The following is a 25892-nucleotide window of genomic DNA, read 5'->3' as shown; positions in this document are numbered from 1 at the left end:
TTAAGATGGTGAGATGTTCATGTGAGTTTCTCAGGGATTTTTTTCATCAGATTTCCTCCCGTGAATGCTTTTCCCGCTGGCCGCCGGCTGGGTCGCCTTTGGCTCTTCTTTTCTCCACAGCTCCATTTCTCTTTTGCGTTCAACAGTTAAAGGTTGGGCAGAGGTTTCGCAACACGAACCTGGAATTTACTTCCTGGTTTAGCGCGAAACAGCTGTCATTCATATATTTTTTTTGTTTTGAATTTATTTATGTGAATTTCAATTGTAATTTTTGTTATGATAATGATGAATAAATAAAAGATTGATTTACTGGAAAACCCTGTATAAAGAATACCGCGAATTAATATTTTCTAGTTGACTAGGGCGACCAACTGAACATGTATCGATTTTCTTTTTGGTTTGTATCACTGCAAAGAAGTGGGAAAATGCTAAATGGTCCAAATGTTTATCGCGTTTCAAAAGACGACTAAGCTGCCACACATTTTGTATTGGCATATTAATACAAAGGGCGAACATACGGAAGTACCAATTTTTGCCTATAATTCCAATGCGGTACAGGGATATGTTCTGATCACTTCTGTCGAACATGTTCTCGTTGTACAGTTTTATCATGTTGCTGTGGAACTCGTATTGATTTATTTTCCTGTTGGGAATACCTTTTTACTATCATGATATATGGATAGGATTGACACCAACTGCATTCGATGCTAAGTAGACCAAACTATTGTCATTCCAACATAGGACAATCAGATTTATATAGAGGTCTGTCTTATAATCCTTTGTTCCTCTTGCCGATTTTTCATTTCAGCATTAGATTTCAAAGGATTTTTTATAATTTTTTTTGCTCCGTATCGTACCAGTTCCGCGAAAACCAATTTCTGACAATTTTTTTGAAAAGTACTATGCCTGAGAAGAAGTTTTCGAAAAAGATATGGAATTAACGATTGGGGAAAATCATCTTCCTGTATCATGACCGCAGCCTCGAGGAAATATAAACCTCTGAATATACAAGAAAGAAATGAATAACACAATCAAGATAACACTGTGATCTGAATTAATTATCATAGTAGATACTCCTGACGTACTACATATAGGACGTCAATACTTAGCCTCATTTTCAGAAAAAATTTCATGCGTTTTTTAAGCTTGAGATGATTAGTTATAACGTGAGAATGTGTTCAACATTTCCTATATAAAAAAAGGGATATAAAATATTATTTCGATTTTTTTATCTACCTTGCAAATCTGATGCCAAAATCACCCATTTTTACGAGAATTTGCATCTGCATAAAACTAAAACCAATGGAGCTATGAGAAGACTGATTGAATAAACCAACAACAGTGAATCTTCAGAATAACAGCCACATGTCAGGCAGCCGCAATATGATCCAGGGGCTTAGACAAAAATTAAATTATATGGTGTCCTTCTATTAGGACGTTAGGAGTAACTGGGATATTTGGATATCGAGAAGACAATCGATGACACCAAGAACTGATATGAAAAATGAAGATGCTAAACTAACCAGGTTCGATAAAATCGTACCTGGATTCAGGGTTGATACATATAGATAGCACTAGGACGATGGTCATGTTGTTTTCATATCTTGGAGAGGTTAAAACTACAAAAAGCAACATCCGTGGTGAAAGTCATGTTGATTTTTGTGAATCATAGTCATTGTTCTAGGTGTTTTTCAGTCTTCTTAACTTTCTAATATCCACAATGTTAACATCTGATAAATAACGCTGCAATATATCGAAATTGAAGAAAAAAAATTGTACTGTAATAATTGTTATCGCTGTAGTTTCCCGTAACTCTTTTCAATCTTACTATTCAACACACGATCAGATCATTTGCTATTATAAACTAAAAAAACTTATAAGTATGTTGTTGCAACTCACTCGAATCAGATCCAATACATCTGATGTAGATATTCTATTATTCTGTCCAAAGTATCGATCTCGGATCAAAGCACCAACGGAAGTTGATAATTCTCTATCAGTAATATTCATTGCAGGTGGAGTTAATAAGCTGACATCCAAGTCCAGTAATACAAGCAGAGGTTGCAATATTGAAGCCTCTAAAAGTATAACACATTACTTAAAAAGTAGATACCTGGCCTGCAGCATAGATGGCACCGCAGTGCCATACTACTTTTTTTCGTTAGTATATCAATCTTATTACTGATAAGTGAAAATATGATTTGATAGCTATTTCCAAATTTTAGTTTTTAGAATTCCTTATTTGATGGACTTGGTTTGGTACTTGTTGGATGAAAATTAATCATCAAATGTAATGATAAAAAAACTTTCGAGAAATTAAGATATTACCTACAACAATTGTTCTGCAGAAATTGTAGTTTTGTCAGTTAATTTTTCATTTAACTCGCACACAAGATATACAAGAAAACAAAAAATTCATCATAAATTCAACAAATCCGAAGATAATTTATGAAATTTAGCCCACTCTAAGATCATCAATGGCCATTGTTTGACAAGATAGACTTTTCAATGTTTTATCCTTTGATATTCACAGAGGATTGCAGTTCGTATATTTATCAACAGTTTAACATGTTGGTTTTGAAAAATTCAAACATTCAGAATTTGGTGATAGATACCAGAAAACTTTTAATATACAGGGTGTTCTGATTTGTTTCCGACAAACTGAAATGGGTGATAGATCACATCATTTTAAGCAAAAAAGTTTCTATGAACATGGGTCCGGAAATGATTCGTTTCCGAGATACAGGGTGTTTTGACTGCTTCGAAATCCTTTCATGAAATTATTCCTATCCAAATATTAAATTTAAATTCATTTTGAAAATTTCTAAGGCGAAATGCATGCGGATTTTTTATTGCCCACTAATAAGTAGAAGTGGTATGCTATATAATTGTTGTTTTTAAGTGTTCTGAATATTCTGTTTCCTGAAATATTGCGTTGTTGGGATGCTTTACGAATACTAAGTTTTTATTTTCTTCGAAGGTCTGTAAAATCCTATTTCTCTGTAGATGATTTCTTCTTTGTATGCTTCGTTCGGGCCTTTGGTAACCAATACCATTTTCCTGTATTTGTTGATAAGCTATTAACTTAGTTAACTATAATTATAATTAATGACATCTGAACCTAACACACTTTAAATCTGTCATTGTGTATAGCCATTTTAAATCTATTGCCGCAACAATTGTTGAATGTAAAACAATCAATCATTCGAAGATGTCATTTGTGCATTCAATAGAACGGTGGACATTTCGAACACCTTTTTTAAAAATTATTATGTTATTTTGTTTTGTTCTAAATTGTTACTTCTAAAAAATATTTAATTTAAAATTATTACAAATTTGTATCTACATGTTTTAGAGATTACAAAAATATGGATTTGGCTTTAAATGCGTTTTTCTCTGAAACGGTTGCCCCTAGCAACTTGAATGAGTTATAGCTTTTTTAACTAGAAAAGTCAGGGGAATTGATTTTTTTAGTCCAGAATGACGTACAGGGTAGCACAGAAAAGTTGCAACGGTTTAAAGGGGACGAAATGATTGCCAGTGGCGCCCTCTAGAAAATACAACCAAATCGACCACAAATTTGAATTTCTCACCTCAAAAAACCCTATGTACCATTTTTCATGCAATTATTTGGAATCAGTCGAAAGATATATAAGAAAACGCGAATTATTTTTTCAACTTTAACACCCTGTATCTCGGAAACGAAGCATTTCCGGACCCATGTTCATAGGAACTTTTTTGCTTAGAATGATGTGATCTATCACCCGTTTCAGTTTGTCGGAAACAAGTCAGAACACCCTGTATATTCAGCCTAAAAGTTAAGATAAATTAATTCACAATACTTTACCTTCATAGAAATATAAAGCTTCATTCGAATTTATTCCCATAACTACAGGAACATGACTGAAATTGCCATTTTTCAACATTTCATACCAATTGTTTTTCGTCAGAAAAGCATCTTCATGGTCAACTTCCAAAGATGGAGCAAATGGTAACCCCGTAATCAACCCTTGGGTTATCGACTTGAAAATAATTCATATTAAATTTAATTAAATTCTGCTTGAAATGGAATTAATGTATGAAATCGAAAAAAGTACAACCATCTACCGTCAACAGCTTTTTTCGGAAACTATGCGAGCTTTTCCCATATAATTTGGTAGGTACAAGAATAATTTGTGTATTGATCATCCAAGCACGTGATTACGATAAATTAATTCTCAAGGCGAAAAATCGAGGTTTTGAATTGTGTAAGATTAATATTTACAGAACTTGATTATGCATAATCAAATCTGTAATTCTATCGTTTTGTTGAATGAAATATGTTTGTTAGGGTTTTCCATTACGATGTTTCATTTTTAATAACACGCTATCTAGGCAGCTATCACTTTTGAAGCTCTCATCTTTTGACATTTCCGTTTGACAAATAATACGGTGAAAAACGTGCAAAAATGATGAAGTATGGACTTCGTGTTATCGAGAACAGACACCCGCAAATGTGTGAATTGGCCATAATTTCATGAAAAGGATATGGTGCTGCAACCGTAGACGTGGTGGCTGATATCGTTTTCTATCGTGAATGTGATACCATCCTCTTCACAATGAAATCAACGTTCCTTGATTTCTCTTGAAATATACTCCTTTCCTTCTTCTTCTTCAGTAAGGACTGTCATTTTTGCTGTCGGTCTCAAACCTCAGTTGATCCTGATGTCCAATTTTCATACAACCTTTTGGGCGTTCTCTGCCTATGACACAACTTTTCACACCATCGTGGAGAAGTGAATTGGTTGCCTCAGATCTTCTTTTTGTTTGAGGTCCGGAATTTACATTCCTACACCTCTACTTTCATTTCTCCTATTTTCTACTGGTTCTTTATTCTCATGCTCTTTCAGCGAATCTATATATTGTCTTCTTTCTTTTTTTGTTTACTATTTCCTCAATAGTTTCAATTTTCAGTTCTTCTCTGATTTGTTGGCTAGTTATATACCATAGGGCGCCAACCGCTGTCGTGATTACTGAATTTAGCGTACTTTGCAACTGATTATTATTGTCTTTCGTATTGTACCAGGTTACTCCTGCATACGTTATGCTTGATATTAGCACTATTTTCATTATATTCACCTTGTTTTCTAAGGAAAGTTTACTTTTAGGGTTGAGCAGCGGGTACAGTCTCCCGTGCAATTGCCTTGTCTTTTTTCTGTTTTCTTCTATCCGTTTGTTAAAATTCATTCTTTCGTCTAGTATTACTCCCAGATATTTTGCTTCCTTTTTCCATTTTATCATCTGGATTTAATTCAGTCAGCAACAACAGGAAGGAATACTGAGAAATTTAATTAACATCAAAAACCGCATTATACATAATACTCATAAATATCCAGATGTGGAGTGATCCCCTCATAGTTCTGTTTACGAGTTATTGACGCTTAAAAAACACATGCATTCATCAGGCTTGTCGGCTTTCCCTTTATGTTGCCTAATTTTATTACCACTTGGGGTTCTGGATTATTTTATTTTCAATTCTCGAATCAGAATGTTGTTTCCTCAGAATGGAATGCATCTTCCTGCTCTTTTGCTTAGTTCAAAATCTCAAACCTGAAAGGGTTCCGATTTTCATTTTTGCCATTCTGTCAGTAAGCATTTGTTAGGGCGGCAAAATGGGTTTCTGCCTAGGGCGGCAGTTTTGCTAGCGACGGCCCTGGCCCTGCAGTGTTATCTGCAAACTGGGCTATCTTGCATCTATTCATTTTCTATATGTCTGCCATGTATAAGTTGAACAGAAGCGGTCCTATAACCGATCCTTGGGGATCTCCGGCTTCTATTTCTCTGATCGTTGACCCGGTACTATCGATATTCACCCTGAATTTTCTATTTGCCAGGTACGATTGTATCAATCTAGTAAGTTTGATTGGAAATCTCATCAACTTTGATCTGGAATGATTTTCTTTTCTTCTATGAAATTTGTCTGTCTTCTGTGGATTAATTTATCTACCACTTTGATAATTGCCGATAATAGGCGTATGAATCAATAATTCGTTGGGTCTTTTTTGTCTTTTCTTTTCTTGCAAATCAATATTGTATCCGCCGTTTTCCATTTGTTTGGATAATATCCTGTTTTTAGTATGAATCTAGCTATTTCAACGATTTTATCTCGAGCTTCTCCTGGTTAGTTTTTAATTGCTTGATTGAGTATTCCGTCTATTCGGGTGCTTTTCTATTTTTTAATGTTTTGATAACTTCTTCAATTTTTTTCTTTCTTTTGTTGAATCTTCTTCCATTTCATTGCGATCGTCGTCTGTTATATTGCCGTGTATTTCGACTGATTGGTTGTCGTTGATTTTTGGATTCGTCTTAAATTGATGTTCCAGAGATTCTGCAAACATTTCTGCCTTTTCTTCATTTGTGATAGCTACTTGATTTCCCTTCTTCAATGCTGTTATCTTCGCTTTTGTTTTTATTCTAGTTAGTGCTATCGTCATTTTCCACAGTGATTGGTCTTCCGTATCTAGTTCTTCTAACTTCTTGTCCCAGTCTGCGTTGAACACTTGTTTGACTCTGTTTTTCACTTCGTTCGTCAATTTATTCAGTATTGTTTTGTCACCGGGGTTTAATGTGCGTCTATATTGTTTCTTCGCCTTTTCCTATTCCCCTAACAAAATTCTCACGTCTAGAGGTATCTTCTTCGATATTTTTTTTTATCTTGGTGGACTGAACTTCAGCTTCGATTATTATCTTTTCTAGATCCTCGATTGCTTCGTCAAGCTGTTCTTTATTTTCTAGCTTCACACGTTTTCTTTGAATGATTTCTTTGAATTTTGCCCAGTTAATTGATTTTCGGTCCGTGGGTAGTCTGTCTGTTCCGATCTCTAATGTCAAGACCACTGGGCTGTGATTCGATGAAAGATCCATCTTGGTTTCTATATAATTCGCTGATACATTTTTCATTAATGCTATGTCCAGTACGTCCATCGTACCTGTGGTTTCGTGAATATGAGTGGGATTTTCTGGCCCTAGTACTAACAGATTACATTTTTCTGGTATAGCTCTCAGTTTAATTCCTTGGTGTCGTCTTCCTGCTATTCCAATCAGGATGTACATTCTGTACATTATCCATGGAAAAACATCAAAAGAAGATTGAAAAATGAACTTTATATCGATGAAACATTTTACAACATTCTTTCAGTCTGCAGTCAATACCAGACATCAGAAAAATAATACCTCATATAGCCACAAATTTTTTCTACTTATACAGCTATCAATCGGACGGATGAAAAGAGAATTGAAAAAAAAAACAATTTTGCTTCCAAAAAATTGAATTTAAACTCAAATCTTAATCAAACCCAAAATATTTGAGGCCACCCGTGGTTTCAAAATAACAAACACTTGGGCAAAACCATAGTCTCTGGTTTTCCTGGAAGAAGCATTCAATAAAGCATTTTTTGAAAAATTACTACAGAAATCGTTTTTTTAGGACAAGAAGACAGAAATTGATTATTACGGAAAATCACGAATACGAATGAGCATGGCAATGCTCCTGATTTCACATCATAGTTTTTTACAAATTTCTGATAGGAAATTATTGATACTTACAACTATCAAAATTCCTAACAATGTTTGTTTCATATCTTCCAAATCTATTTGACGAAGTTTATTCACCAATTCTCCACTATCTTTTGGATTAGTAATACCATTTGCTATACCAACTAAATACGCCAAATTACGTGGCTTTCGTTGACTACTCCATTGGCACAGTGCACTACCACTCTCTAATATGACTTTATGGAACAGCCCTTGGCTCTTGGAAGAAAGCATATGGAAATGGACGCTGCTGGACCCAGCACTTTGACCGAAAAGCAGTACGTTGTTCGGATCCCCACCAAAATATTTTATATTTTTCTTAATCCAACGCAAGGCTAGATTTTGGTCCTTTAAGCCATAATTTCCAGGTGATGCCAAATCTTCCGTACTCAGAAATCCTGAAACAGGACAAACGGTCGACATCAAAATGGGTAATAGTTATTTACGAAACAAGTAGGATATAAATTATTTAAAGGGTTTGAGTAACATTCTATAAAAAATTCACTGTATCGCATTCATCATTCCTTGACTGTTTTTTATCTGAAAACTGCATATTTTGAAATATGTTCAAGGGATGATCTGCCATCAGTTCTTGTACCGGATAAATCATAGAAAAAATAGAAAGGCGTATTTGAAATATACGAAAAATGTGAAAGAAAAACGAGTGAGTATTATTAGTAAACTTCCATATTAGGTGTAGTTAAAATGAATCCATTATTTTTTCAATAGATAGTATTAGTTATTTATATTTCGCGTTATTTAATTCCGATCAGGTTCCACTGGATGGCGATAGAAAGATGAGATTTCGTACCACAAAAATTTTTCTGTAGGTCTGTGATCAGTTCACTCAGTTTAGTTTGAGCGCGTGTCAAAGATAGACACTAGCAAAGAAAAAAAGCGCTATATTTTACAGTTTTTCTTCGATTGAGGCGAAAAGGCAAGCCAGGCGGCTGAAAATGTATGTGTTAATAGTCCTTATACTATAACAACCAATCATGCGCAATTTTGGTTTCGTCAATTCCGTTTTGCTGTGCGTTTGGTGGAATTGGAAAAGAATTGTCTACTATGAGCTGTTCTACGGCACAACTAGGAACTGTACTGTTAGCTCAGAACTGTACTGTTAACTCGGAACTGTAGTGTTAACTCAGAATTGTGCTGTCAAGAATTGGACCATCTGAAGGAAGCAATCTATCTCCCAGAAGAGGCCAGTTGAGGCCAGTTTTGGCCAGTACCCAAACAACACACTCTGCTCTAAATGACATCAAATTTATGTTTGAGGAGATCTGAAATCATCTTGGTCTGAATTCTGATCAAAATTAGATTATCTTACTGAGACGTTATCTATGAGTTACGTCTATGAAATATCTTTTCGATGTATTGTATTATGACTGAAAAGTTTCTCATATATAAAAGAAATATGAAATTAGATATTTTTTGAATATACATCAGAAAAACATTAATTGATTATCTAATAATATTGATAGTGAAAAAATCAATATTATCAAGCGACTAATATATTATTTAAAGCTATACTGATATTAGACATCAATATCTGACTTTAATTAATCGTCTAGATTACATATATAAAACATATCTAACTGAAATAATCGAAAAAAAGTCAATGGAATAATATACAAATAGATATGGTATGCTATACCGATTTAAGTTGTCAATATATGACATTATTTAGACATCTTGATAAGATGTACTTTCTTCATAGAAAAAGTACCATATTCATCCTAAATACCATCCACTGTTTTCCTCACAAAAATATTCGGTCGACAGATACAGATATAAAATTTTAAAATTTCATAAATGTTCTTTTGTAAGTGTTATTATTTATTACAAACTTTGGATTTGCTGAATTTCAGCTAGACTTGTAGCTTACATGATATCGAATATATATAATTATCTATAATATTATTCATATTATACTAAACTTTCTAAAAACTGTTGAATATAAATTAGAACATTTTTTTTTCAGATAGGACACAATGTATTTTGCTTTTTTCTGAAAGAAATTTTAGATATCATGAAAATATGTTCCATACAGTTCCCAAATGTGATTCATTCATCTATCTCAATACTTTTCTCTCCGAATTACTCGCTATTTTTCTCAAAAAAAATAACTAAAACGCGCTATTCTCCTAGAAAATACGTATCTTATTTGCCAATAATTATTCAATTTCTCTCTCTGATAGTCCATACTCCGTTAAGCGGTGCAACTAGAGGCGCATAAGGCCAGTCTGTTACAATATATGTCATATGGTTAGACGTTAGTACTGTTTGTTGAAACTTCTACAATAATTGTGAATATGTGTAAATAATAATATAAATAATAAAATAAAATAATATATATTTTTCATAATTTCAATATTTTCATATTGGGTGCGTTCAGCGGAAAGATCGGTAGAGTAAGTAGCTTCGCTACTGATATGTACCAGTTTGGTAACTTTAGTATTCTCTGCTGGTATGGTTGCTCCTTTTCTTGACAGCAATAGGTTCTGTGGGTCCTTCTTGAAGGTTACGTTATGATGAGTGACAATTTTTGTTATAAATTCGATTTTTATTTCCAAGATTGCTAACGGTATTATTACTCTTTTATTCTTCAATATATGGGAAATTTATTCAGAGTAACATTTCAGAATGTTAAAAAACGTTTATGTTTCAGTTTCCATTATTGCTATAATTGAAATTTGAATTTCGTCCCAAAATCACTGTCACAATTGTCACTAATGTCAGTAACTGAACAAGTTACCAAAAAGTAGCATAAAATAAATCCGCTACCAAAGATGGCGACCGCTCCGTAGCGGAAACTGATAGAATGCATTCAGCAGAAAATTTATAGAACTGTCTGAATTTCATTGATTATTATAGATAAGCACTTGGTTGATTTGCTTTTGAAACAGAAATTTTCGGTGATTTTCATAATCTGATGAGAAATTTATATATCATGCTGAATATAGAGATAGCAATTTCATTTGTAATAAAAATTTTTATGGTCTACATGACTACATGTAGAAAAAATTTTGTATTATAACTTCAAAACTAATTCAACTTATAGGTTGCAGTTTACACCAAATCAATTCTCTCAAAAATCGAGCCCTAAAATGTGGAGTTAATTTTGTTTTTCAGCTCTAAAGGATTCCCGATACACAGATGAAAAAGAAGTACTTACCAAAAACCCCAAGTCTATAATTCAATGTAACCACCAACACATCTTCTGATATCAACAGATCAGGACCATATATGTTTATATCTGAATTCCCATTTATATATCCTCCACCATGTATGAAGACCATCACAGGCTTAAGAATTTTAGTTCTCAGAGGATTCTAGAAATATATTATTTTTTTGTATGTGTTACGTTTGCGTGAGAAGATTATTGAGTAAAATATTTACATTAAGAACATTATCTCACTAATAGTTTGTACATACAATAATGAAGGATTTTCCAATAAGAGCTTTCATTTTAAATAGTCCGCTATCTGAGAACCTGTCGCTTTTTAAGACGTCATATTTTGACACTTGACAAGTAAAAACTGCGCCATTACTCAAAATTACTTACAAAAATGGTGAAAACTTTGCAGTCACAGTCTACAAAACAAAAGCACTTTTAGGTCATTGTGGAGCATCTTCGAAGTAGACAATAGTGAAACTGGTGGAAAATGAGCTGTTGAGACGAATCAGTGTGAGTCGTTCAAGAATAACTGATAATATAGTTGATGTAACCTGGAGTGTTGACGAAAACATAGGTTTGTCGATATTAGGAATTAGACTATGGTTAATAATTTTTTATGGCCGGAATTGGAAGATTTATGTGAACAACGTTTATTTTCAACAGAACGGCGCTTTGTTTTATTTTTTGTGCCACATATTAGGCCAATTGAAAAGTGCCCAGTCTGATGCACAGATGGCGGTGCTAGTATTAAATCCATAATATTCTCAGTTTGTCCGACCATTAGTTTGTGAGATATTGCGTTGTGAGTGTAGCTACTTATGTTATTTCAAAAAAGATGAAAAAAAAAGAATTTCGTGTGCTGATGAAACATTGCTTTTTGAAGGGGAAAAATAGAGTTGAAGCAAAATCTTGGCTTGATGAAGAGTTTCCGGGGTCAGCACCAGGAAAATCAACCATCATTGATTGGTTTGCTAAGTTTAAACGTGGTGAAATGAGCACCGAAGACGGCGAACGCAGTGGATGCCCAAAATAGGCTGTGGCCGACGACAAAATGAAAAACGTTCACAAAATAATTTTGAACGACGTAAAGTGAAGTTGATCGAGAAAGCAGATATTGAGGAGATATCATCTGAGCGTGTACATCATATCCATCAATCCATTTTTTGTACATGAGAAACCTGTGTCACCTGTGTGCAAAATGGGTGCCGCGCGAGCTCACAATCGATCAAGAGCAACAACGTGTTAATGATCAGTGTTTGAAGCTGTTTAAGTGCAATTAACCTGAATTTTTGCGTCGATATGTGACAATGGATGAAACATGGCTCCATCATTTCACACCGGAGTCCAATCGACAGTCAGCTGAGTGGACTGCACACTATGAATCGAATCCAAAGCGGAGAAAAACAGTAAGCTGCCAAGGTTATGGCATCAGTATTCTGGAATGCGCAAGGTATAATATTCATTGATTACCTCCAACAGCGATTATTATTTAGCGTTATTGGATCGTTTAAAGAATGAATTCGTTAAAACACGGTCCCATTTGAAGAAAAAAAAGGTGCTGTTTCATCAAGACAATGCGCCGTGTCACAAATCAATGAAAACAATGGCAAAATTGCATGAATTGGAATTAGAGTTGCTTCTGCATCCAATGTATTCGCCAGAATGGACTAGTTTAGTGATGTTGATAATACTATATTTGACACTATAGAATTAAAATATAGAGCAAAACTGATAAATCAGTGAAAAAATTTTGAAAATCCATCAATAAATGACTGAGAAATGGATTATTTAAATTTACGTATTTTAGCGCGGAACGTCTTTGGTCTGTGACGTCACGGCTCTTGCCTGTGATCGCTACACAAATTACGTTTAAATACTTAGCCGCGCCAAGGCTCTCGCGCCGTTTGTAGTTGTACAGTGCAGTTTTTACTCGAGTTTTGTTTTTATGTCACCATAATGGAAGAACGCTTCGTGAAAGGACAAAATGACAATTTGCCTAGAATAGATATATTCGCAGTGATGGAGTTTTTTTCTTCAAATCCATCTTATGTCAGTGCTGAAATAAAAGGAGTTAAACTTTTCAAGTAAGTATCTACTTTTGAGTTTGCTTCTTCATATATCAACTTATAACGATGATTTATTTAAAAAACGTTTCATAAACAGTTTGTAGTTGAGTACTGGTTGTTGAAGTCTATCAATGGCAAAACATATTTATGTGAGGAGTAAAAAGTAAAAAGAGAAAAAAGTAATTTATGCGTAAGTATATAGTAGGTAAGTTATTTCAGCCATCGTGTAACGAACAAAACACGACACGAACGGCACCAATGAATTCGTAAGCACTCTGCGAATACCAGTCGTCTAGTGTGTGACGTCACGCCACTTATATGTACTATGAAATTATTCTTCCAAGCGCAACTTCAAAGTCCCATAACTTTTTCATTTCTAGAGATATTTCAATGATTCTTCCACATTTTTGTTTCATTTTACTCAAATTTTTAGAATTAATCCTTAACAAAAAAATGAAAACTAGTCCATTGGCCCCCAGCGACTTTTTCCTGTTCTCAGACCTCAAAAGAATGCTAGCTGGAAAGAAATTCAACGCCAGTGAAGAAGTAATCGCCGAAAATGAGGACGATTTTGAAGTGAAAGACAAATCTTACTACAAAAATGGTATCTAAACGTTGGAAGATCGCTATAATCGCTGTATCGCCCCCGAAGGCATCTATGTTGAATAATAATATTGAATTTTGCCAAAAAAAAATGTATTTTACTTTGGTAGACCGGAGACTTTTCAATTGGCCTGTTAAGTAAGCACAAAATCATTACAATTTTGCAGGAAAAGTTTACTGTCCGTGTTATTTCTCGAAGAAGTTATCAAAATTGGCCACTGAGAACTTTGATTTAACACCTTCAGACTTATTTCTTTGAGGCCAAGTGAAAAATAAGGTCTATGCCAAAGCTCTATAATCAATTCTTAACGAAGAATGGGATTCGTGAAATTATAATGTCATGGTTATTGGTCATGGAAAATTTCATTAAAAGAATATGGTGCTGCAACCGTAGTGCTGGCAGCCAATTGTCTGATATCCTTTCTCATCGTTTATGGCATACCTTCCTCTCCATAATGAAATAAATATCCATTAATTTCTCCTATAATAGGCTCTTTTCCAATATACAAATGAAATATCTCATTGAAAAACCCTTTATAGTATTTATTATATATTATATATTTATTGTAGTATTCCGAGCTTCTATCTCTATAAGCTTTTGCTTTCTAACTTGATTGTTCGAAACCTCTGTGAGATCTATATACAGGGTGGCCACTTTTTCAATGGGATTGTATTGGTAACTTTCAAACCATAAGAGTTAGAATGTCAGTCAAATGGAGAAGAAGTTGCATGCATAGAAGCATTATCAAGCAGTTCAAACAAATCGAGATTATCAGGGACGGTTATTGAAATATCATAAGAAAGTAAATTCTATCATTTTGATTTTTCTTTTTTTCCCACTTCATTTCAAATATTATCAAAAAATGTTACGGGAATTTTTAATTCGACAGTAAATTGTTCTCAATTTGATGTTATCAGATTTCGTTTCCAACGTTTCGTGCTCTCTGGGCCACCCTCAACCTCATTTTTGTCAATACGGACCTGTATATTTCATGACACTTTTCGAAATAACTTTTAACGCTGAATCCAACGATATATCATACAATGTCATTCAAAGTTGATTTTCAGGTGATTTTGACCCTTACTTTGGTTCGGATCTGTAGTGAATGCAAATTATCAAAAACTGCTGTTAATAAAATAGTCAAGAGACACGAATACAATGATTTTAAATTTGAATACCAAGCCGTGCAAAACTTATATCGTAATGATATCAAAATAAAGTTCGATTCTGTAATTTGTTTCAAGGGAACAAATGACAAATCCAACAATAGTGATTTCTCGCGAGAAGATTGAGAATGTATTGGAAGGTATTCAAGAAGACGAAATAAGCAAATGTATAAGAAGTATGGGTTCCAGAACCGTTAAGTGCATTTTACAAAATGGTGGACATTTCGAACACTTACTTAATTCATTTTCATTTACTTTCGAATAATCATTCGATTTTTCTTTCACTGAATGATAATTCGTTTAATTATTATGAATTGAAATATGTAAATAATTATTACTTGTTTCTTGATTTGATTCTGATATGTTCCATTTAGTTCAAGATGAGTAATTTGATTTTATTATCGAAATGTATTACATGTTGTTAATTAAACTAAAGGTACCTAAATGGATGGATAGACCAACTTAAAACTCTAACTGGGGAGAATATGCACGAAGCCGTTCATCATGCCCAAGATAGGGAGTCCTGGAAGCAGCTCGTTCAAAGAGTCGCGACATGATGTCACTACACCCTTACGGGGGTTAGATTGAGAGAGAGAGAGACCTAAATGTAATACAGATCCGACCCAAAGAAATTTGGACAAGGGTCAAAATCACCTGAATATCAAGTTTGAATGACATTGTATGATATATCGTTGAATTTAGCGTTAAAAAAAAGCGTTAATTTTGAAAAGTGTCATAAAATATGCAGGTCCGTATTGAAAAAAATGAGGTTGAGGGTGGTCTAGAGAGTACGAAACGTTGGATACGAAATCTGATTACTCAAAAATGAGGATATTTTACTGTCGAATAAAATATTCCTGTAACATTATTCGATAATATTTTAAATAAAGTGGGAAAAAAAGAAAAATCAAAATTACAGAATTTACTTTTCTTATGATATCTTGATAACCGGCCCTGATAATCTCGATTTGTTTGAACTGTCTTACAATGCTTCTATGAATGCTACTTTTTCTCCATTTGACCGACCTTCTAACTCTTATGGTTTAAAAGTTACCAATACATTCCCATTGAAAAAGTGGCCACCCTGTATAGCGGGAACGCTGTAATTGTTGATGAAAGTAAGTAAATAATACTTTCAATTAATTAAGATAATTCAAGAATTTTATCTAAATAACCAACGGTTTCTCAGAGACTTTTATCACTGAAATTTTTTTGCACGAAAATTGAAAATCACTGTGGAATAGCATCATTTGTTGAATAATAATAAAACCACCATATAAACATAAATAATAAAAAAAAAATGGTCTGAATCAGGATGGTTTCATAACTTCCTAATAATGACCAAAATGGTTCAACTTACAGTTCTGGTGAAAATATTCAAAAAAAGACAGTTTTCATCCCCAGTTACAGTCGAGTTTCGTGAGACAACTTGATACAATACTTCCACACACGTAGATCCTTGTCGACCCGCATCTAACACTCCAGACCAATTTGCCACCCATTTCGGGGACTGGAAAAAATGTTGCAACGAATTTTATTAACTAGTAAGTACTGGGTTTATCACCATAATTTGATCCCCCCTTAAACTTTGTTACTAAAAGAGGTACAAAAAAATGTTTTCTACAAAAGTTTCACAAAATCGACTATTGTTTTTTAAAATGATTTCACAAAATTAAATATATACAGAGTGATCAACATATTGATTGCAACTTCATTTTTTCGAAAGAAACACTGTATATTTTTCTATATTCGATTAGCTCTTATTTCCCTGACTTCGAATATATAACATATGTTTGGTCTATCTCTCTCATTCTGAGTACCACAGAGTTTCAAATTTTAAGAACCACCTGGCAGGCTCAGTAATCAAGTGGTAGGCTGCAGTAACTCAAAATGCCCTCTTTTGAGTTATCAATATGTCTTTCATCCTGTAATTATTCCAATTAGTTATGCATTACTCACGCATAATCAGGGCCGGCGTTAGGGTTGAAACAGTGAAGCGACTGTTTCAGGTGCCTCTTTTCGAGGGGCGGCAATTTAGCCCAGTTTGTGGCCACCTTTTCATATTTCTGAAAAAATATCATCTTGATTCTTAAAAACAACATGAAGTTGGTCTACTTTGCTGCATTCATCAACATTCTCTGCAATAAAAATCTCCAAACCGTCTTTATTAAGCCTGCAATAAATAACACAAGGCATCCCAACCAATATAAGCAGCATTGCCCATTACCCTAATTGAATGAGGGATTTCACTAAGACGAAAAACAACTCTTCGAACTACGTGGAAGTTGTTTACACATTCAACATAAGGAAAATTCCTAGTTCCTGCGGTTCTACATTCGAAACTAGTTACTGATAAATGCTAATTAATGAAATATTGGTGAAGGGTGCATTTATTCATTAGAAGAATTTTCATGTATCAAATTTTAATATTATTGTTATTTTGACGAACCATGTAAACATTGATGATGAATAAATATTATTGTTATTATTATTGTAAAGGTTTTCAGCTGAACATATGTTTTTAATACCATTTAGTTTTTGAAGCTTTGCATTCCCTACCGCCCTTTGTTTCTTGAGGTGTGATAGGTAATCTTTCATCGATCGTACGCAGTGTCTTGTGAATGTGAGAATCAGATATATTACTTACGCATTGTTCATCGGCGTCGAAGAAACCAAAGAATTTATTGTAGGTGAAAATGTCCGAAAAAAAAAGAAACCCAGTGGAAACGACTCTAGAAAACGCTAGAGAAATCAAAAATGGCGAATTATCATCTGGACAGGTGATGTTTTTTGTTGTTTTTTGTACCACGATATCTGAAAGATTTCTCAGAAAGAAGAGGAAATTTTTATGACTACAATAATCGGTCAGCAAAAAACTTCAATATCTGCACAGTGAGAACAACTTCTTTTCAGGAGTCCTTGTTCTATGAGGGTGTTCGTTTGTAAAGGGTGTATTTTTAAAGCTATAGAACTTTAAATTGCAATAAAACAACGATGGATTATTCGATTAACATGAATTTTATTTATCAGCAAGATAATCTTGTGGCATTACATTTCAAATATGATTTCTGTCATATGACCGCCACGGCTGGCTCGGATGTAGTCCAATCTGGACGTCCAATTTTCGATGATTTTTTTCAACATTTGTGGCCGTATATCGGCAATAACACGGCGAATGTTCTCTTCCCAATGGTCAAGGGTTTGTGGTTCATCCGCATAGACCAATGACTTTACATAGCCCCACAGAAAGTAGTCTAGCGGTGTTAAATCACAAGATCTTGGAGGCCAATTCACAGGTCCAAAACAAGGTGAAATTAGGCGGTCACCAAACGTGTCTTTCAATAAATCGATTGTGGCACGAGCTGTGCGACATGTTGCGCCGTCTTGTTGGAACCCACAGCTCCTGGACATCATGGTTGTTCAATTCAGGAATGAAAAAGTTAGTAATCATGGCTCTATACCGATCTCCATTGACTGTAACGTTCTGGCCATCATTGTTTTTGAAGAAGTACGGACCAATAATTCCACCAGCCCATAAAGCGCACCAAACTGTCAGTTTTTCTGGATGTAACGGTGTTTCGATATACACTTGAGGATTAGCTTCACTCCAAATGCGGCAGTTTTGTTTGTTGACTTAGCCATTCAACCAGAAGTGCGCTTCATCGCTAATGGACGTAGTACGCGATACGTATTCCGCACAGAACCATTATTTTCGAAATAAAATTGCACTATTTGCAAGCGTTTTTCAGACGTGAGTCTATTCATGATGAATTGCCAAACCAAACTGAGAATAAGTCACTTGACAGCTGTTAAATCGATCGCCATCTTGAACAGTAATGCCAACTTAAAGTTATATACCTCGAAAATAAACACCCTATATAATGGTCTCGCAGTGGAAATTAAGACTTTGGGTGCATTCTGCGGAAGATTGAATGGCCACTTGAGAGAAATGTGAATTATATTATTGTTGTGTTGATTTTCTATTTTTTGTACTAGCCGGGTGCTAAATAAATTTTATTATCATTATTATTAATTGAGGTAATTATTTCCAAAAAATTTATTTTATTTCGTACAATTTTTGTATGCTATATTTTAATGTGTCTGTTTTTGTAACAGAATTTGAGGGGGGTCAATTTATGGCGAAAAACGTATGTCATATCGTTGCCAACGAGATAACTAAAAAAAAAGCATTTTGAATTATCGTAGCCGATCAGTTGAAAACTGATTACTGAGCTTGCCAGGTGGTTCTTAAAATTTTAAAGCATGTGGCACTCGGAATAAGAGAGATAGATCAAACATGTTATATATTCGAATTTAGGGAAAAAAGAGCTAGTCAAATATAGAAAATATTCAGGGTGTTCCATTTGACAAAATGAAGTTGCAATCAATATGATGTCCACTCTGTATATATTTCATTTTGTGAAATCATTTTGAAATGAAAAATGCGCCTAGCTAATGGACGCCTAGCTTCTCATTATAAAAATTATAGAAAGGCAGTGTACTATATTTTATAAAGTCTGAAATATTTTTGAATATGAATAGATAAATGTATCCTATCAACGATAGAATATTAATATTACCTTTACCTTACAAATTTGATTCATAATAGAATACAATTTCGCTCACCCTGAATCGAAGATCACCCACAGGAGGCTCAGCATAAGGAATTCCTAAGAATGCGTAATAATGACCGTTTTTCAGGTTTTCCGATTGCAGACTCACCCCTTGCACTGTTCCACTTTCCGTTTTAACTTGTAGATAAGGTTTCTGAAAAAAAAATTATTCGAAATTGATTCCTTGCATATCTCTTGATGAAACATACTTTCAATATTAATAAAAGAAAACAAATAAAAACACTTGGCTATACGTTTCACCTTCAGAGATAGGTGTCAAAATTTGACAGCAGTCCGAACATTAGTTTGTGAGATATTGCGTTGTGAGCGAGGTTGTGAGTGTAGCTACTTTTGTTATTTGAAAAAAGATGGAAAAAAGAGAATTTCGTGTGCTGATAAAATATTGCTTTTTGAAGGGAAAAAATACAGTTGAAGCAAAATCTTGGCTTGATGAAGAGTTTCCGGGGTCTGCACCAGGAAAATGAACCATGATTGATTGGTATGCTAAGTTTAAACGTGGTGAAATGAGAACCGAAGACGGCGAACACAGTGGACGCCCAAAAGAGGCTGTCACCGACGAAAAAATCAAAAATGTTCACAAAATAATTTTGAATGATCGTAAAGTGAAATTGATCGAGATAGCAGACATTGTGAAGATATCATCTGAATGTGCACATCATATCATTCACGAATATTTGTACATGAGAAAGATGTATGCAAAATGGTTGCCGCGCGAGATCACAATCGATCCAAAGCAACTACGTGTTAATGAATATGAGCAGTGTTTGAAGCTGTTTAAGTGCATTAAATCTGAATTTTTGCGTCGATATGTGACAATGACAATAACAATAACAATATTTGGATGAGACATGGCTCCATCATTTTACCCCGGAGTCCGATCGACAGTCAGCTGAGTGGACTACACACGTTGAACCGAATCAAAAGCTAGGAAAAACACAACAGTCAGCTGACAAGATTATGGCATCAGTATTCTGGGATGCGAAAGGTATAATATTCATTGATTACCTCCAAAAGGGACCGATCATCAACAGCAATTATTATATAGTATTATTGGATCATATAAATGATAAAATCGTTAAAAAACGGCCCCATTTGAGGAAAAAAAAGGTGCTGTTTCATCGAGACAATGCGCTGTGTCACAAATCAATCAAAATAATGGCAAAATTGCATGAATTGTGCTTCGAATTGCTTCTGCATCCACCCCAGCGATTTTTTCTGTTCTCAGACCTCAAAAAAATTCTCGCTATGTTGATAAAAAAATCGAATGTTTTTTGCTATGGTAGACCGGGGACTTTTCAATTGGCCTGTTAGGAAGAGTAAGCGGTCGCCAGCGCCTAGAGCGCCAAAATTCAGGGGCGGTATTTCAAGCTTGATCAGCAAATACAACAGGTGGGAAAACAGACAAATTTAACATAAAGAAACATCAAAAGTTCCTCTTTGTGAATACTACTGTGGCGGCTTCTCATAAAGCTCCACATAACAACAATAACCACAGCACTCGGTGGCCTAGAGGTTAAGAGTGTAGACTCACTCACCGAGATGCGACAAGGTGCCGGGTTCGAGTCCCGGTGGCTCCCAATAATAATAAATTCCCCAAGCGTCTGTGACACGGCACACACAAAAATACCAAAGTCACATTGATGAGTCCGGTGTGTGTGCCAGGACGAAACGCATAAGTAGGCATATGTGAAATACTACATTGGTGACCCCGACGTGATGAGAATGGCCGTCTTAACGATGTGTTCTGGAAATCAGAAGGTTGATGCATAGCTCCCATATATCTGCAATTTCCAACGAAACTCTAGACGCCCATTCCCATGACGTGCACTACGTGCTCCTTGGTCTACCGCGGTATAGCGTACCTGAATAGGCGGCATTTACCGTCCGCACGAGGCCTCGAGGTGCAGCTCTGATTAGGCGGCAATCACCCGGCTGCACCGATGACCTCGTAACACGTTTCGTTCCTCCGTCACGGCGGAGGGAGTCATGTGCTCCACACATAAAGCTCCACATAGCAACAATAAACACAGCACTCGGTGGCCTAGAGGTTAAGAGTGTAACTCACTCACCGAGATGCGACAAGGTGCCGGGTTCGAGTCCCGGTGGCTCTCGATAATAATAAATTCCCCAAGCGTCTGTTACACGGCACACACAAATATACCAAAGTCACACTGATGAGTTCGGTGGATGTGCCAGGGACGAAACGCATAAGTAGGCATATGTGAAATCCTATATCACTCATAAATATCTCAGAGTGGTCGGTTTTCAAGCATTTTTCTGCCCTGGGTGATACCTACAACGTACCTAAGTCATCACGAATAACAATAATGCTTTTATAAACAGATTATTAGATATGCCGAAGTGTTTCACATATCATTTTGTAGGTAATGGCAAAATAGGAAGTATGACAATCGGAGAGTAGTTTTTAGAATTTTTTTTCTTTAGAACAAATGGCTGGAGGTAATTTTGAAAAAAAAATATTGCCAGTCAACCAAAAAAAGTCTCTTCCACTTAAAAATATAAGGTGTGTGAATAAGTCTTTCCCGTTTTTTGTAAGAGATGGCGCCACCAATACTGTGCGTGTATTTAATGGTTACATATGTCATAATCAAAGCTTATTCATCTGTCAACAATTCCACACTAACACATTAGTTGAAATTTTTTCGCATTATAAATTTTTGAAATCGTGAAAATGTCGAAATTTGAGCCGAGTCGACGTCATTTGCGGGAAGTTTCACTTTATTGGTTCAATTTGAAGAAATCTGTTGCCGAGGCGCATCGGTTGCTTCAGGAAGCTTATGGAGAAGGTTGTGTCGATGATTCAAGTGTTCGCGGATGGTTTCGACGCTTCAAAAGTGGCGATTTCGACGTGGAAGACAAGGAGCGTTCCGGGCGGCCGCAAATCTTTGAAGATCAAGAATTGGCGACTTTGCTTGATGAAGATTCGTGTCAAACGCAAGAAGAACTTGCTGAAGCATTGGAAGTTGACCGAACAACCATTTCCAAGCGTTTGAAAGCCATGGGAATGATCCAAAAGCAAGGAAATTGGGTGCCGTACGAACTGAAGCTGAGAGACGTTGAACGGCGTTTTTTCACTTGCGATCAGCTGCTTCAGCGACATAAAAGAAAGGGTTTTCTGCATCGTATCGTGACTGGCGATGAAAAGTGGATCCGTTACGATAATCAGAAGCGAAGAAAATCATGGGGACTACCCGGCCATGCATCATCATCGACGGCCAAACCAAATATTCATGGCGCCAAGCTCATGCTCTGTATATGGTGGGACCAGCTAAGTGTGGTTTACTATGAGCTTCTGAAACCGAATGAAAGGATCACAGGCGAGGTCTATCGACGACAATTGATGCGTTTGAGCCGCGCACTGCGAGAAAAACGGCCACAATACTCCGACAGGCAAGACAAAGTTATTTTGCAACATGACAATGCTCGCCCACATGTTGCACAGCCGGTGAAAACATACTTAGAAACGCTCAAATGGGAAGTCCTACCCCACCCGCCGTATAGTCCAGACATTGCTCCGTCTGATTACCATCTCTTCAGATCGATGACGCATGGCCTGGCTGACCAGCACTTCCATTCCTACGAGGAAGCCAAAAAATGGGTGGATGACTGGATAGAGGCCAAACCGGTCGGATTTTTTCGCAACGGGATTCGTATGTTGCCAGAAAGATGGGGAAAAGTTGTAGCTAGCGATGGCCAATACTTTCAATAATTCATTTGTAACCATTTTTTCACAATAAAGGCTCAAAATTTGAAAAAAAACGGGAAAGACTTATTCACACACCTTATATGATACGATAATGCGAGTTATATAAAGATGAAGAAAGAAGATTTATTTTTCTTATCAATCCTAAAATTAATTTAATTTTTTGTATAAGTTTCAAATAGTTGTTTTTTTATTGATATTTCCTCTATATTATCATCAAAAGATATCTTCAATTTTTTCATCTCTCGGTGGAAGACACCGATTACCCAATATTAATTTTTTACATTCTGCAGAGTTGGCATCTGTTAGGAACGGCAAATTAAAATGAGTCTTTGTCTAGGGCGGCAATTTGACTAGCGACACCTCTGAAAATACCCTTTATTCAAGTTGCGTACCGTCACATACCTGTGTTGAATTATTTATTTGAGCATATACATTTTTCATCTCAGTTTTTTTTTAATGATTAAATGAAAATAATTTTTTTCGTTCATATTCATATAACGCCTATTGGATGTTTGATGCTTTGCAAACATATTCTTGAATGTTCAAACAACAATCAAACAAAGATTAAACTTTATTCGCTAGGTGAATAGGTACCCTCATATGTGTTTGAATGTTCAGCCCACATTTATTGAAAAGATTATAAAGCAGTATAAAAGAAGAATATTGAATATTAACTATCCAATCCATAGATAAACATTTTCTGAAAAATACTCCTAATGCATTTACCCAATAAAATCAAAATATGAACGTTCTTTGGAAATTAAGAAAAGTATGTGGAAACTCACCTGAAATTCTTTTTTGATGAACATCAAACACTCAACGTTAAACAAGATGTGCGTCAAGAAAAAAATCGATTTCATTTTAACGACGCAAAGTAAACAATAATAGAATAATACAAATCTGGGATACTCATTCAATCTAAAGAGTTTGAATGAATTAAACAAGCTACAAAATTTTCACTGATTGTCGAAGACATTTCAATGTGTATTTTTTCATGAGAAACTCCGATGATTAATTTGCAGAGCAAAACACCTTCAACAGGTCTATGGAACTTGTCTAGGAGGCCTTGTATCGTCTCCTAATTATTCTGAATATCCCGATCAAATATTAATCGAGCCAACAGCTGTTTTTTTCCGAATAGAATCTAATGAATCAAATAATCAATGCTACTTCCTAGTTTTTTCTTACATCTCAAATAAGCTGGGAGTTGGTACGTTTTTTTTAGATTTTCGTTTTGAATCGCAAAAACGTTTTGATCGAATTCCATCACTCATTAAAAAAAAATATAACTCAATTTGAAGTTTGATCACAATCTGAGCCACCAATTATCTTCATTCTGAATTGAAAATCAGCAAGAATTAAATTGAAGGTTATAAGTATAATTATTTTTTTATATTAAAAAATGTTTGCATTCAAATGTGATTCCAATAACACTGGAAATTAGATACAATGTTGTTAATTAGTAAAGAATATCAGACAATAGAAAATATATCACATTTGACTTGCATTTATAGCAATTTATAGCATAGGTACATATAACTATGTATATTCATAAATTCGCCTTTAAAACAAAATTAAAGTCAGAAATTATATAGTCTAGTGTCTAGTGGATACGTACATTTTACCTGGAAAAAATTCCAAACTCAATGAAACTTCTAGAGGTTGTTTGAGGGTGCTGTGGGATGACTCTGTCAAATTATTCAACACGAAGACCCTCTGCTATCTTGAGGAGGGCCGAAGAACCTCAACATTTTCGAACTTTTTTCGGTTTTTTGCTCATAACTTCTAACCTAATGAGTTTTCTACCAAAACATTCATTTTTAAAGTTGAAGAGCATTAAATTCTCTACAATTTAGTATTCACAAACTTTTTTTGTAAACCCAATATCAATTGAGATACAGTCGAGCAAAATAATAGTAAAGTAGACAGAGCAAAAAAGTGGGGTCTGCTGAAAAAAATTCCGAACTTCTACAGTATTCGGAGGTGTTGTGGGATGACACTGTTAAGTTATCCATCACGAGGACCTTGAGCTAACTTCAGGAGGACCGAAGAGTCCCAACTTTTTTGGAACTTTTTCCGGTTTTTTGCTTATAACTTTTAACTCAATTAGTTCGACCAAAATGTTCATTTCCAAAGTTGTAGATAATTGAATTCCCTATAATTTTGTTCCCAGAAATTTTTTTCTGAACTTTATTTATATCAACCTAGATCCAGCCAATCAAAATTAGAGGACTTTTCTCAAAATGTCAAAAATTGGCAAAAAACAAAGGTTTTGACCCTCTAACTATCAATTACCAGCCGTTTTATGGTAATTATAGTAATTACTCATCAATATCGACATATGGAAACATGACTAAGAGCCTATGTTTATGTGAAGAGCAGATATTTCAATGTTATCGTGGCATGCTATCATCTTACTATAAATTCCATCAACCCATAATTATTTTGAACCTTAATAATCAGATAAACTAGGTAAAATCAATCAATAATAACCAAGAATTAATTTCAAATAATGATTGTATATAACCGAAAAAAGCCCAAAAATGTTAGGGTTCTTCGGCCCCCCTCAAGTTAGCACAGGGTCCTCGTGTTGGATAACTCGACAGAGTCATCCCACAACAATCCCGAACAATCTGTAGAAGTTTCATTAAGTTCGGAATTTTTTCTAGCAGACCCACCTTTTTTGTATTTGTCTACTGGACTAATATTTTTCTGAGTGTATTCAATGAACGGCATTGTTCGACTCGATAGGGTAATGGCGCTCAGGCAGGTGCAATTACGCTTAATAACAGCAAATCAGTTTAATTAAGTAGAAAAAAAACTTTATTACAAATAAAAACACAGTTGCATAGGAAATGTAAATGAGATCTATTCAGGTCCTTGGTTTCATACTATAAATAATTCAATCTTTTTTTCGAAAATTAAGGTTTGCAACAATCGCA

At 35.0% G+C, this 25892-nt stretch overlaps 1 protein-coding gene across 3 annotated transcripts in view; it reads right to left on the bottom strand.

Annotated features, from left to right (window-relative positions):
• The window catches only part of LOC123682660 (cholinesterase 2-like), a 32227-nt gene extending 8015 nt beyond the window's left edge, over positions 1-24212 (bottom strand). Inside the window, exons 1-7 of one of the 3 annotated variants that reach the window (XR_006747843.1) lie at positions 23736-24212; positions 19216-19356; positions 15950-16099; positions 10751-10907; positions 7585-7970; positions 3848-4022; positions 1900-2078 (exon numbers count right to left, since the gene is read on the bottom strand). Coding sequence is in view for 2 of the 3 variants with exons in the window: in XM_045621407.1 (XP_045477363.1) it covers positions 1900-2078; positions 3848-4022; positions 7585-7970; positions 10751-10907; positions 15950-16099; positions 19216-19356; positions 23736-23810 (1263 nt within the window). In the remaining variant the exon portion in view is untranslated. Of the gene's footprint in view, positions 1-1899; positions 2079-3847; positions 4023-7584; positions 7971-10750; positions 10908-15949; positions 16100-19215; positions 19357-21292; positions 21317-23735 lie in introns of those variants that run through there. The other 2 variants (XM_045621407.1, XM_045621408.1) reach the window with 2 other exon arrangements.
• Between the last annotated feature and the right edge of the window lie 1680 nt (positions 24213-25892).

The sequence above is a fragment of the Harmonia axyridis genome, chromosome 6, assembly GCF_914767665.1.
Source record: "Harmonia axyridis chromosome 6, icHarAxyr1.1, whole genome shotgun sequence".
NCBI classification, from domain to species: domain Eukaryota; kingdom Metazoa; phylum Arthropoda; class Insecta; order Coleoptera; family Coccinellidae; genus Harmonia; species Harmonia axyridis.
Note: the sequence above shows the minus strand (reverse complement) of the source record. Positions and strands in the feature narration are given on the sequence as shown.